The 13,626-nt window shown below is 37.7% G+C and overlaps 1 protein-coding gene across 6 annotated transcripts; it reads right to left on the bottom strand.

Annotated features, from left to right (window-relative positions):
• Positions 1–1,451: 1,451 nt before the first annotated feature.
• LOC149838466 (uncharacterized) lies at positions 1,452–5,725 on the bottom strand. 6 transcript variants are annotated; one of them, XR_016431969.1, is made up of 9 exons: positions 5,202–5,725; positions 4,523–4,640; positions 4,131–4,432; positions 3,963–4,061; positions 3,257–3,841; positions 2,681–2,761; positions 2,541–2,584; positions 2,165–2,311; positions 1,452–1,817 (listed from the first exon to the last, which is right to left on the bottom strand). XR_016431969.1 is itself a non-coding variant. In XM_090006604.1 (5 exons), the coding sequence occupies exons 1-5, from the start codon at positions 5,696–5,698 to the stop codon at positions 3,556–3,558; spliced, it is 1,302 nt and encodes a 433-aa protein (XP_089862730.1). In that variant the 5' UTR covers positions 5,699–5,725; the 3' UTR covers positions 1,452–3,555. The 6 variants fall into 6 exon arrangements, 1 of the variants encoding a protein (XP_089862730.1); XR_016431968.1 differs by lacking the exon at positions 2,165–2,311; XR_016431966.1 differs by having other exon boundaries at positions 2,165–3,841.
• Positions 5,726–13,626: the final 7,901 nt, after the last annotated feature.

Genomic DNA, 13,626 nt, shown 5'->3' with positions numbered 1-13,626 from the left:
GACAGTTCCCACTAACTAACTTCCCAAATATTAACTTAGAAGGTGGGGGTTTATGTATGACTGAGAAAAGGAAAGGAAAAGAAGTGAAGAAAGGGAAAGAGATATATTCTATACATAAGTGTTTAAAATCACTAGTTTGAAAACTTCAAGGGGAAAACTATAACAACAAAATATTTAGATTTAGAAAAGATTGATCTAATGAAACTTACCCCAAGCACCATTTTGGTTAACTGTGGAGAAAAAAATAAGGCATGCAGTCGTTTGGTATGCATTTGAATGACGAAACTGAGAAGATGAAATTCAATTTAGTGTTTGCCACCTTATGTTTTGACAAGAAAATTCATTGTAACTGGATCAGCAACTCTTCATTGAAGGCATAGCCTTTGCAATATGCAAACAGTTGATTATATGACAGATTCATCTTATCCCAGATTGGAAACATACTGAGTAAAGATTCAAGATCTTGTGTTCAAGTCATAGTTACAAAGATGTAAAATGGATACAGGAGTGTTAAAAAGTGGCATGAAACATAAAACAGAATTCCTTTTGGAAGCGATTGTGCAAGCGTATGCGAAGCAAAAAAAGAAACGTGTAAAAAGTGATGAGGAAACAAGGGGAAAATAATAAATAATAAATTTAATATGAAAAACATAAAAATCAAAAGGGAAACAAGTGAGAAGTAGTAGGAATCGAGTAAAAAGCGAGGGAGAAGCAACTTAGAAGCGAGTGGAAAGTGTGTTTCCTATAATATAGGAAGCACACTTTCAATAAATGAGAAATGAGTTTCCCCCATGCTTGGAGGAAGCGTCACTTTCCACTTGGGAAGCACACATTCCCCTTAAGAGGACACTTGAGTGAAACACCTTCTAAATGCTTAAAAGTATTTTTGTCCACAAGGTTGGTTATCTTTTACAAAATGGCTATACAGCTTCCTTTTAACATTTTGGCAATCACACAAGTTGATAAGAAAAGGTTGCCTGAAAACTAATCATGCTCTGAATTTTGTGTGTATGTGATAGACCCGTTCTACCTATGCTTGGTTGGGAAAAGGCTAGAAAGCAAAACATAAATGGTGCAAGTGAGAAAACAGGAGCGACCAAAAGGATTCTTGATTCTATTCCTTTTTAGAGGCACCTTTCCTATATAGTAAATGAGGTTTTAGCCCCCCTCAACCTTCTATAACCAAAAAAAGACTACCGATGAATGCAAACACTCACTGATTAGGAGTTTTAGGTATTTGTTTACATGGTTCGAATGAAAAACCTATTGACCCTAGTCAGCCAAAGAAGAAGATTAGAGGAATTTGTGCAGATTTCCCTCATGAACACGATACTCAGGGCAACATGCTACATTGATGAATAGAATTGCACTGACTTATACAGAGCCACCTAGTTGTAAGGGCGGAAATTTACTTAAACATAACATATTTAATGTGGCCAGGAAGGACATCAACCAGAAATCTCAATATTCAATGAAAGCAGGTTTAAAGCTGTCAAATAGATGGTTTAATGCATCACTTAACAAAGAGCTCGCCTCTTTTTCATTTGATCCTTGATGCTTGGCTTTCAGAAAAAAGACACCATTACATGAAACAGAATAAAAATAAATAAAACAAAAGTGTGCACAACAATTGACAGCAATACCTCCTCTTTTTCTTTCTGCTTTTTTGTATCTTTCATACTGTGCATCTCCCACATGAGGAATGTAAAAATGTAAAAATCTGGGGTTACAGCCTTCATTAGAATGTGAAAAGATAAGGAATTCAATGGCATAACAGTCCTGATATTGCGTAAATCAACCTCAGATCCTTGACAAGCCTGTGAAAAAGGAAAACAGATGTTAAAATACAGCAGCATGCATATATATTAATAGATTCTAATGTTTGATATCTTCAAATTAAACACCATAATTCCAAATCTAAATATTTGGAGACACTGAGGAGATTTTAAAATAAGCATAATAATCTTGAAAAGATCACAAAATTTCAAAAGATAATTTGAGTGAAAATATGAATAAAAATAACATGTCAATATTGCAAAACAGATCCAATAAAAATTAGCTAAATAAATAAAATGTTTCATACGATTGAAAATAGTCCATGACTATAACATGTTAGTAATGCAAAAAAAAAAGGGAGAAGTGCTATTTTGAGGTTAACAGCTACTTTTGCCATCTTCTGGAGGTCTCAGACAGGACCTCCAGATATCCTTGATGGAGGTTTGCTGAGGGTAAACCACAGGTAATCTGACTTCACACTCTCCTATATTCCTTTTACCTGCCTCCCATCAAATAGTTCCACATGGGCAGCAATCTGTTAATGAAACAAATTTTATTATCACATGTTGTGGCTCCTAGTTGTCTATGTAATCAACGTGGAGAGAGAGAGAGAGAGAGAGAGAGAGAGAGAGAGCATATCTGCCAATATACGATGTGTTGCAACATGAATGTGAATATGATCATTGTTTTTAAATAATTAAGCAGGCAAAATAACAATAAAAGATCCCTCCATCAAACCCGCCCCCAAGAACCAAGAAAAGTACCTTTATCATCATCACCATGAAAACTATTTAAAGAGGCAAAAGAACTGCAAACAACCAAATTCCCTTCGGTTATAGATGTTAACGAAAAAAGTGTTGGATGAATTCATAGATAGCAGCTTAAATCTGCGAATACATCCTACCATATCATCTTTGATACGAATCATCATTTCCCTCCACTCCAGACTCAGCTCTTCAAGTTGCATCTGAGTAGTGAGAAAAAACTAGGAAAAGGAAACAGAAAATGAAATACTATTGGTTGATTTGAAGTAATAAAAGAAAATTGCTTTCATGTAACCCAATGCGTGACATTAAAGGGCACTGTTTTTGGATCTATTAACTGTGGCAGCCCCAGAGACGATACAAGCAGAAGGGAAAGATGAACACAGTGAATAGAATGAAAACAATAACTTAGATTATTTTCAGCAATCAATGATAATTTGAAAAAATCCTAACCAAATTTAGTTGGCAAGAAACAAAGTTCTCTGCTTTTATGATATAATTTTAGTTTTTACAATAGTGATTAACTACCTTGAAATGGTGAAGCATAGAGTACTTGAGCAATACCTCTCTCTATTTTGAGCTATGCTTAAACAGATGTCCCCTCAGAATGGAAATATAAATAGTGTAATAGTTTTGTGGAGATTCACCATTATTCACAAGAAACATGAAATTCAACAACACAAGGCACCAACCAAGAAATTATTTATAACTTGTACCTGTGGAAACTTACAGATTACTTCTAGATCTGACGGCTTCAAGGAGACACTAACAATGCAATTCTTTAACCATGTCCATTGAAAATTGTATCCTCTCGTCAAAGTTCTCCTATCTTTGTGGATCACAAACAAGGTAGTGGAAAAAAATAAGAATTTAACATCGGTCATTATTAGAGAAGGATCATTTACTTTTTACAATCCATCAAAACTATTCCTTAACTTCCAGAACTGTTAATAATCCATAGCTTGTCTAGATCAGTGTCATTGGTTTCAAAACCATGCAATGGTAGCTGTAACTGTTACACATCCATATCACCATCATCATATTCATCAAACTTGTCAAGATGAAATGAAGTATCAAATGGTATAGATCTTGATTTGTCTGGAGCTACTTCATGGTGATCCAATCTCATGTTTAGGTCATTTTCCTCCCTGTTTGGCTTCTTCCACTTCCATTCATTGTACGTCTTGAAATTCATATCATCATCAAATGAATCAAAATTGTGAAAACCATCGGAATTGCTAGGTCGGTTGCATTCACACTTGTAACAAAATTTGTTCCTTCTATAATTTATGTACCCACATCTGCAAATATAGCAACCCAACAAATGAATCAAAATAAGCATGATATAGTTCTACTTGTGAGTATAAAAACCCAGGAATGGTTACAGAGATATCAAGTGTGCAATATTTGTTTGATTTATACCCAGGGCATTCCCATTCTCCAGGCTTCAATTTTTTCCTTGGAGGAGGTACACCACATCGCATACATCTTTTGTTCTTCGCAAAGTTCATAAATTCACACCTGCAAGTTTTAAGTGTGAGATATACAGATTTTTTAAGGAGCAACATTAGACGCAAAGAATCAACTCACTTGGTACATATCCAGTCACCTTTCTTCATCTCCATGTCATGCCAACCGAAATTGTCAAGCATAGAGTTTTTGTAATCCAGATCAAAGGGAAGTTTACTTAACTCAACCAGTTGACTTAATAGTCTACGCACTGGCCCCTTGCTGCTTTTTTTCTGTGAATGGCCATTAGATGGTTGAAACTGTGAAACATAACCAAATACAAACAACAGCCTCAGAACATCAATCATACGGGCTGTTTCCTTTTTGCAAGGGGTAACATATGCCATACTACAAGAACCTCTGAGATTACACTCACTACACACCTGCAATTACAAAAAGAGACAGCATCATGAACTTTTGAGATGGACAACTGCATACTAATAGGTGAAATGATCCTAATTAGCAAAACTTACTTCCCCTTCATCAATGTGAACATAAGCTCTCAAACGCTTGCTTGATGTGATGATTTTTGGATTTAGATTGGGACAACCGGTAGCCACCATCAACTGGATATCTCTTCTAGAGAGATGCCTGTAAATTAACAAGTAAATTAGTCTTAATAGGATTTCCTATAATGATCTTAATGCCATCCTTACATCATCGCTTGCAGAATTCTGCAGAAGAAATTGAGAAAAATATAACCCTGACTGTTTTATATATCAAGCATGAACCGAAACCCATAAATAACATATAACATAAACTGTGCAAACTCTGCATTCAACAATGTGCCTGAAAAATGTCTGTGGATGATGCATAAAAGAACATATATAACAACAGAGAAATTATCCAAGCGAAGGATTAGTACGTCCCATACTATGGGGTACATAGTACATAAAAAAATACATCACGAGCAGGGCATAGAACTTTGCATTGGAATCTCAGCCTTCCATGTTCAAAGCTAAATATAGGCATCCGAATCTCGAATTCACAGTGCCCAACCATCAAATTCAAACTCTTCTCTGTATGTGAACCCCAAAAAACTCCAATTTTCGGATCTCCAGAACTCTCAAAAACCCTACTTAGGATCTACAAAATCGAGAAAACAGGGGAAAATTAAAAAGAAGACGTGGGTCGTCCAGAAAACCGCACTACCTCATCAAATCCACCCTGTGAGTCGCAAAGCTCGCAAACCCACGAGAGAGAGTCGCCTCAACATCCTTCCCCTTCTTGCGTTCCTTGGGAGCGGCTCTGCCTTCGAAAAGAAGAACCCCTTCCCCACTCTTTGCGGAGAAGTAATTCCCTTCGACCAAGACGTCGACAAAGGCAATCCATTCGGGCATCGGGTGAGAGATCTCGAGTTCGAATCCGCTCTCCCTCGTTGGGTCCTTCCCTTGGTCCTCCTTCGGCCGGGTTTGGGCGTCCGACGTGGGCTTCTCTCTGTTGGGGTGTTGTGCACCATCGAGCTCCTTCACGATGCGGCCGAGCCTGTGTCCCAGCCCCTCGAAACTGAGAGAGATGGAGTTGCCGTCTCCGTGTTGAGGGAAGAAGGGGTCGGAGGAGTAGAATCTCAGTGGATTTATGGTGCAGGAAGGGGGTGCCCACCAAGTGTTTGTTCGAGTTATAGCGTTCACATAACGATGAGCAGCCATTGTTGCGGCCTCTCTGGTATGGAGAAAGGATGTGGTCGCATCGCATGTAGGTTATTCTGTTATTAGGACTTAGGATGGGAGCAACTGGCAAGTGATCCAGTACGTATCGGTATATGTCAGATTCGGATCCTAGAGCGAAATGTATGCACTCATCGGATGTTGGCAAAACCGATTTGAATTCAAATTCGGATTAGAATGGTGAAAAACTCATTACCAGATCTGCTTTTTTTACATGTAAATGAATTTGGATATCCCCGACAAGTTTAAAAATTTATGGAATTTGATAGCAAAAGATCAAAACCATATGCACATCTGATTATAATAGGATATGGTTTTGGCTTTACTAAACGCAACTAAACTAAATCAAATTAGGTGGGATCATTGACACCCTTAATAGGAAGTGGTCTAAATGTTATCAGGTGCAGTGCAAGTCAAATTTTAGGGGTCGACACCAGGCTGGCCTGGTGAGCAGGAAATTAACCATGAATTGCCAACAACTCGAATCACCGACCTTCGACCCTGAACAGGTTCGACTTTTGTCCTATGTCACAAAGATGTATGGATGCGATCATGCGAGGACACACAATTTCCACTTGCAAGTTCGAAATTCTTTGAACCCCAAAATACCTCAATGAGGCTGCAAACAGAAACATGAAATCTTTGAACCCCAAATTTGTGATATCCTTGGTAATTGAAGGATGCCGGATGGGAGCTCTGTTGCAGCTTCTATGTGGTCGGAGGCTTCCGTTAAGGCAAGTTAGACCTTTGCTCAGATACCACTGAAAGGAATTGATGCAAAGAAGAGCAACGGGGCATACCCAGATCGGCAGACACTGCTGCGAGGCTGTTATTCTTGCGGGCACCCGTTTCCCACATAAGCGATTTCAATTGTAAGCGTGCTTGTAACAATGCACTTTGCCTGTTTCTCTTTTCACCGATCCATTCTCTCCATTACTTCCCTCCCAAAGAAAAGCGCAAGCAACGCAGGTCTCGGTGGAGGTTGGAGGCTGGGAAATAAAGGCGAGGCGAACTTCTTGGGGGTTCGGCTCGAAGAGAGATCCTTCGTTAAACCCTCTCTCTCTCTCTCTCTCTCTCTCTCTCTCTCCACAAGTTATAGGGTTTAGCAATTTCTTTGCTTTGAGATGTTTCATACGAATTTATCTATTTATATAGTCTATGGTTTTGGTGCTTCAAAAATGCCGTGTACCGACTGTACTTTCCTCTCATTATCTGACTTCTACAAAATTTTCATGTTTGGAAACAGGAAAATAGTAGGAAAAATGAAAGTAGGAAAGAAAAAATTATAACTTTTTATCCGAGAGAACTTTTGAAAGGAAAGTTTTTCTAAAAGAATCTGATTTTTCATTCAAAAAAATTCCCAATGGATGGAAGAATTTTTTCTATAAAAAAAAATCCTCTTTTATTGAGGCAACTATTCACCCACAACATATCTCATTCTTTGGTTGCCACAAGAAGAGCTTCTCCCATCTTTATCTTTCTCTCACTCACCACCATTTTTTGGGTCTAAATGCCACTGAAGCAAACAACGGCAGTTCACTGATGCTCGTTGTAGGTGTTGTTGCTGATAGCTACAGTGGCATTTTTTTTATCGCGAGTATAACTGCCGTTGTAGGTTACCTATAGTAGCATTAGGTAATTGCCGTTGTTACCTTATAGTGGCATTTACAACTGCCACTATAGGTCCTACTGGAGCCTATACCTACAACATCGGTTTCCTTGTAGGTACCCTATAGCGCAATTAAACACTGCCACTAGTGGAATAACATCAGACAAATAGTGGCAATGAAAACTGCCACCATTTTCAACCTAAACATTTTTTTAATATAATTTACTGTAGAAAATGTAGTACATAAAAAAACACACAGCTGTGCTCAATTATATATTGGAGTTGATGTAACTATGTGTATTAGACTAATGCAGTTGTTTTAAAAGTTAAAAGAGATGTGGAAGCCTCTTCACACCTATTTTCTATGGTAGGAGGGCAGGCTTCCAAGAGCTCTGTGCTGGACATCTACACCTTCAGCTTGTCAAAGAAGAGGAAAAAGTAGTAAAGTCAGAGAACGTATTTGAGAAAGCAAACTGCTGCACAATGCCTGCTCTCATGGACATTGTTGTCCCAGTAACACAAAGGAAGTGCAAATTCATCCAGTTCCTTGGAAGCTACAACAGAATCAATAAGAACTCAAGAGTAGCTCAAACCAATTGATGTTAAAAATGAAAACATTCTAAGCAGTAAATTACAAATCTAAAAATTGCGTCAACAATAAAATGTCAAATGAGGAAAAAAGCAAAATGAGTAACTAAATTAGCACCTAGAAGCTAAGATGAAAATATAACTGACATGATGCAACATCTTCAATCATGAGATCTTAATAATATTAACAGTAATACTAAAGTTAGAAAATTTACTTTTTTTATATGCTCCCCTTGAGTTGACAACCATCGTTCAATCCCTTGCATAATTTTTCTCAGCATTTTCACTCAATGAGGCACAAAAACAGTACTGTCAAATGATTGTAGAGCAATATGTTACCATTACTATCTACAACCTTGCACGACAAAAGCAATATAGGATGAAAAGGTATCAATCAATATTTGATACCTTGCATATTGCTTGTTTTCACAAGCATACCAGCTTACAAATGCATGAACAAACATGATTTTCCATTTATGAAAACTGTTATTTTATTATTAATTATTTTATTGATTTTGTTAATAGATATAAAGATGTAGGGACATGAAGATCCATTGAGAAAATATTGTACATATATAAAAGTAAAATTTCTAAAGTGCAACTATTGAGGTGTCTGCTTTATGGATGACATCATTCCTTTCAAACAACACTTGGCAATGGAGTGTCCCTCACCTCACTTAGCACACTAATTATACCTGATTCTGAAGAAGAAGAACAACAAGAAAATAATGATGGTCCACCGGCACAGGCAGCACAAGAACTACAATTGTTGAAAGTGTAAGAATATGAGTTCTTCGTTCACCACCAATCTAAACTTCAAATAGCACCAACCAAAGTGCCGAGAAAGATCACTCGCAAGAACCACAAAGGTTCATACAAAATACCCAAAGAAGGGTATGCAACAATAAGAAAAAAAAATATTTTATTTATTGAAAATCACACTAAAGAAAAGCTTACATTATGAGAGGGAAAAGCCCCATATTTATACACAATGAGAATGGCTAGAAAGAGGGAGTCGTTGGGCTTAGAGTCGTTGGAAGCCCAACGTCTCTTTACCTTTTTGACTAAGTCGTTGGAGACTTCTCCATTCCTTTTCATGAGATAAATCGTGACTTCATGCGCAAGATTCAAAAGAAAGAAATTGCAGAGGCTTTGAAGAAAATGAAATCAAGAAGGGCAGTTGGCCCAGATGGTATACCTATCGAGGCTTGGAAATGCTTGGGAGAGAAAGGTTTAGAATGGTTGAAAAATCTTTTTAACTTGATTTGGCGAACAAATAAGATGCCTAATGAGTGGAGGAAGAGTACTTTGGTGCCTTTATATAAGAATAAGGGTGATATACAAGATTGCACAAACTATCGTGGTATAAAACTCATGAGTCATACTATGAAACTTTGGGAGAGGGTGATTGAGTCTAGGTTGAGGAAGGTTGTCATGATATCGGAGAATCAATTTGGTTTTATGCCTGGAAGATCAACTATGGAAGCTATACATCTTCTTAGACAACTTATTGAAAGATATAGAGAGGAACAAAGATTTGCATATGGTTTTTATTGATTTAGAGAAGGCATACGATAGAGTACCTAGGGACGTTCTCTGGTGGACAATGATGAAGAAAGGTGTTTCTCTCAAGTACATTAGTATAATTAAAGATATGTATGAAGGAGTAGTAACCAATGTCCGCACTTGTGGAGGGGTGACAACCAATTTCCCGATAACGGTTGGGTTACATCAAGGATCTGCTTTAAGCCCTTTCCTATTTGCGATAGTGATGGATGAGCTTACGAGATCAATTCAAGAAAATGTACCGTGGTGTATGTTGTTTGCTGATGATATTGTTTTGATTGATGAGTCTAGAGCTGGGGTTAATGCTAAGTTAGAATTATGGAGACAGACATTGGAAGCTAGAGGTTTTAAGTTGAGTAAGAGTAAGACTGAATATATGGAATGTCGGATTAGTAAGCAACGTAGTAGTGATGGGAGTGTAGTGAAGCTTGGTGAGCAAGATATACCGGTGAATGATTATTTCAAATATTTGGGATCCATCATTCAAAAGTATGGAGAAATTGATGGAGATGTAAATCATAGGATAAAGGTTGGGTGGATGAAATGGAAAAGTGCTACTGGAGTGCTGTGCGATCGTAGAATGCCATTGCGGTTGAAGGGAAAGTTTTATAGGACGACTATTAGACCCGCTTTACTATATGGTACGGAATGTTGGGCTGCCAAGAGACATCATATTCAAAAAATGAGTGTAGCTGAGATGCGGATGCTTAGATGGATGTGTGGAAATACAATAAAAGATAAGATTCAGAACGAAGAGATACGTAAGAAGGTAGGTGTTGCACCCATTGAAAATAAGATGCGAGAGAATCGTTTACGGTGGTTTGGACATATTCGGCGAAGGCCTAATGATGCTTCAGTTAGAAGGTTGGAGAAATGGGAAAATATATTAGTTAAAAGAGGTCGGGGTAGGCCTAGGAAGACTTGGATGTAGATGATAGGAAAGGATATGAATGCTTTGAACCTCACCGAGGACATGGCGTTGGATAGAAATGATTGGAGGAAAAGGATTCATGTGGAAGACCCAAAATGAATTTCTTTTTTGGTTCATATCGCTGACCCCAATTGTTTTGGGATGAAGGCGTAGTTGTTGTTGTTGAAACATTGACTAGTCAAAAAGATCATAAAGTAGAAAATAAAGACAAAAATGTCCTATTCTAACTAAACTAAAAATAAGCTAACAAAGATTCCTAGTTACCCTAGGTTATTACATATAATTTAACACTTCTCTCAAACTTACGGTTGGATAATCAAAAGTTTGTCTAAGAGAAAGTGAAATCGAGGAGCAGCGAGAGGTTTGGTAAAGAAGTTTGCTAGTTGATATTCTGAAAAAACATAGGGGAGATTAATAGTGCCGTGTAGAAATTCCTCTAGTACATAGTGACAATCCATCTCAATGTACTTGATTCGTTCGTGAAATGTTCGGTTGCTGTCGATGTAAATAGAATTTTTGTTGTCGCAGCATAGTCGTGATGCTTCTGTACTTTGAACACCCATGTCATGAAGCAAGCGTCTTAGCCAGACTATTTTCATAGTGGTTGTGGCCATAGCTCAGTACTCGACTTCAGTTGATGAGATGGAGACTTTTTGTTGCTTCTTGCACCTCCAAGAGATCAATGATTCATCTAAAAATACACAAAAATTAATAGTTGAGTGTCGATCATTGGAATCACCTCCCTAAGCTGCATCAGTATAAGCAATTAGATCTAAGGAAGAAGAAAGAGACAAGAAAAGTTCTCGAAAAATAGAGGTTTTAATATATCTAATAATACGTAAAACAACTCCCATATAAACAGTAGGAGCATGCTGAAATTGGCTTGTTGTGTGAACGGCATGCGCAATGTCAGATCTTGTAATGGATAGATAAGGCAGTGCCCCAACAAGTTGTCTGTAAGGTGTTGGATTTTCAAATGGTTCTCCATCATTAAATCTTCATTTTGATATTTACAACTTTAGGAGTGTCGACCTGTTTTTCATCTGAGATATCAGACCTGTCAACAATATCTAGAGCAAATTTAGATTGAGTTAGCAAATAGTCTCTAAAGGAATAAGCAACTTTTATACCAAGAAAGAATTTTAAAAAACCCAAATCACTCATTTCAAAGTCTATTGTAAGAATTTTTTTAATGTTGTTAACTACATGTTTATCAATTCCAGTGATGATCATGCCATCTACATAGAGGAGAAGGATGATAATACCTGCATCAGAGTTCTTCACAAACAAAGTTGTGTCAGTAAGATAAGATTGAAAACCAAAATCAAGCATAACTTGACTAAATTTGTCATACCAAGCTTTTAGAGCTTACTTAAGACCATACAAAGCCTTATTTAAAAGAAGAGTTTTTCTTTTAGGAATATTAATGCTAGGTGTTGGTTCTATATATACTTCTTCGGCTAAGCTTCCATTGAGAAATGCATTCTTGACATCCATTTGATATATATATGCCATTTTTTTACAGAGGCAAGAGCTACTAAGTCCTAACTATGATCATTCTAGCGACTAGAGCAAAGGTCTCTTCATAATCTATTCTATACTCTTGGAAATAGCCTTTGGCTAATCGAGCCTTAAACATTTCAAGAATGCCGTCACTTTTGGTTTTAACTTTATACACCCATCGACAACCTATAGGTTTTTTGCTTGGCGGAATATCTTGAATAGTCCAGGTATTCGCCTTTTCTAATGCATTTAATGTTAAAATATATATAACTATACATACATACATATATATATATGTATAATACCCGATAGGGGTATTTTTGACTTTTCACATAGTTGTTTTAGTAAACAACTATTTCTTTTCTTTTTTACTTTTTATTTTATTTTTATTTTTATTTTTATTTTTATTTTTTGTCTCAAAACCCAACCCAAAAGGGGCCCACATAGAGTCGTTGGGGGCTCCCAACGACTCTATGGGCGCCCCCTTTTGGCTCTCCTTTTGAGACCCCTTTTGGGTGTATAAATAGGGGTCAACCCCTTTATATTCTTTAAGTTTAAGAGCTCTCTTTCAATAAAGAGTTTTTATATTTTTAGTTTGTGCCTTTCAAGGCTTGTTTATATTGTCCCATAGTGGACTTGGCTATTGTCTCTCTTGTGTATTTGATGCAGTGAGGGAGTCGTGGCCTTCACGTTAATGAGTGTTGTGTTGACACTCTTTGACACAGGGTGGAGATCGGACCCCGGGATGCACTTGGGTGCAGCAAGTTAGGCAGCGTGGAGATTGGATATTTCGATCGTTGTGATGTAGCGAGGAATTTGAAGCAGTCACGTTAAGTGGGGCTGCCGTTGTTGGCTGTCGGGTGCCGACATTGACGATGGTTCTCCAATGCACAACAGTTGTGAAACCACAAAATACTCAATGGAAGTATGACGCTGAGTATCAGGTCAATCAATCCTCCTTAAGTCCAGTATCAAAAGTAACGTACTACAATGAAGAATGAGAAATAACGTGGGAAAATGGATAATAACGACTGCTGCCACAGGAAACAAAAATAAAAGAAAGGCCCACAGGAAACGATAACAGAGGAATAATAATAAGGATCATCGTAGAAAGAACGGTGGTTGCTTTATTTAAAAAAAAACAATTTAATCAAACAGTGAAAAGAAATAACATGGAAGAAAAGGAAATAGTAAAGTATGAGGCTAATGGGAGGCTGCTGCAATAAATAAATGCTCAGATAGAAGAAAAACAAATACAAAAGGACAAAAAGAATCAAGGGGTCTGGCTGAATTCAACGTGAAAAGAAAACAGCCTGACAGAAAGAAGACCAAAGAGGAAAAAAATATGCTGAAAAGGAAAAAGGAAATTGCTGCTGAAAAGAAAGGGACGGCTGCTGCAACTCTGAATTCTCTATCCCCCGCACGCAACCCTAAGTTGGGTTATTTAAAAGGGTTTAGCTCGATCCGGGTCTCAGGTCCGGACCCAAACTCGAAACACGGCTGTGTGCTGTTGGGTATAGGACGTGCTCTGCATCATTCTCTCCGGGTTGGGAAGAAGTCGGCTCTGACGACTTGTTGTCACCACGATATGCATATAAATCAGGGACATTGACGATAGGCAACCCATAGCGATATTCTTGGACGACTCCAAATCAAAGCCTGTAGATTTATTTTGAAATGGATCGTCTATAGCATCTGCTATGGCACTCCCTG

The sequence above is a fragment of the Nuphar pumila genome, chromosome 5 (assembly GCF_984573655.1).
Source record: "Nuphar pumila chromosome 5, dmNupPumi1.hap1.1, whole genome shotgun sequence".
Lineage (NCBI taxonomy): Eukaryota > Viridiplantae > Streptophyta > Magnoliopsida > Nymphaeales > Nymphaeaceae > Nuphar > Nuphar pumila.
This window is presented reverse-complemented; position numbering and strand designations above follow the sequence as displayed.

Bases quoted from the DNA above. Each gene is read 5' to 3' on its own strand.
- LOC149838466 (XM_090006604.1), bottom strand. From the start codon at position 5,698: ATGGCTGCTCATCGTTATGTGAACGCTATAACTCGAACAAACACTTGG. The intron at 4,641-5,201 runs GTAGTGCGGTTT...GTTAATTTACAG, and splicing joins CACAGGGTGGATTTGATGAG to GCATCTCTCTAGAAGAGATA. The intron at 4,433-4,522 runs GTAAGTTTTGCT...TTGTAATTGCAG, and splicing joins TTCACATTGATGAAGGGGAA to GTGTGTAGTGAGTGTAATCT.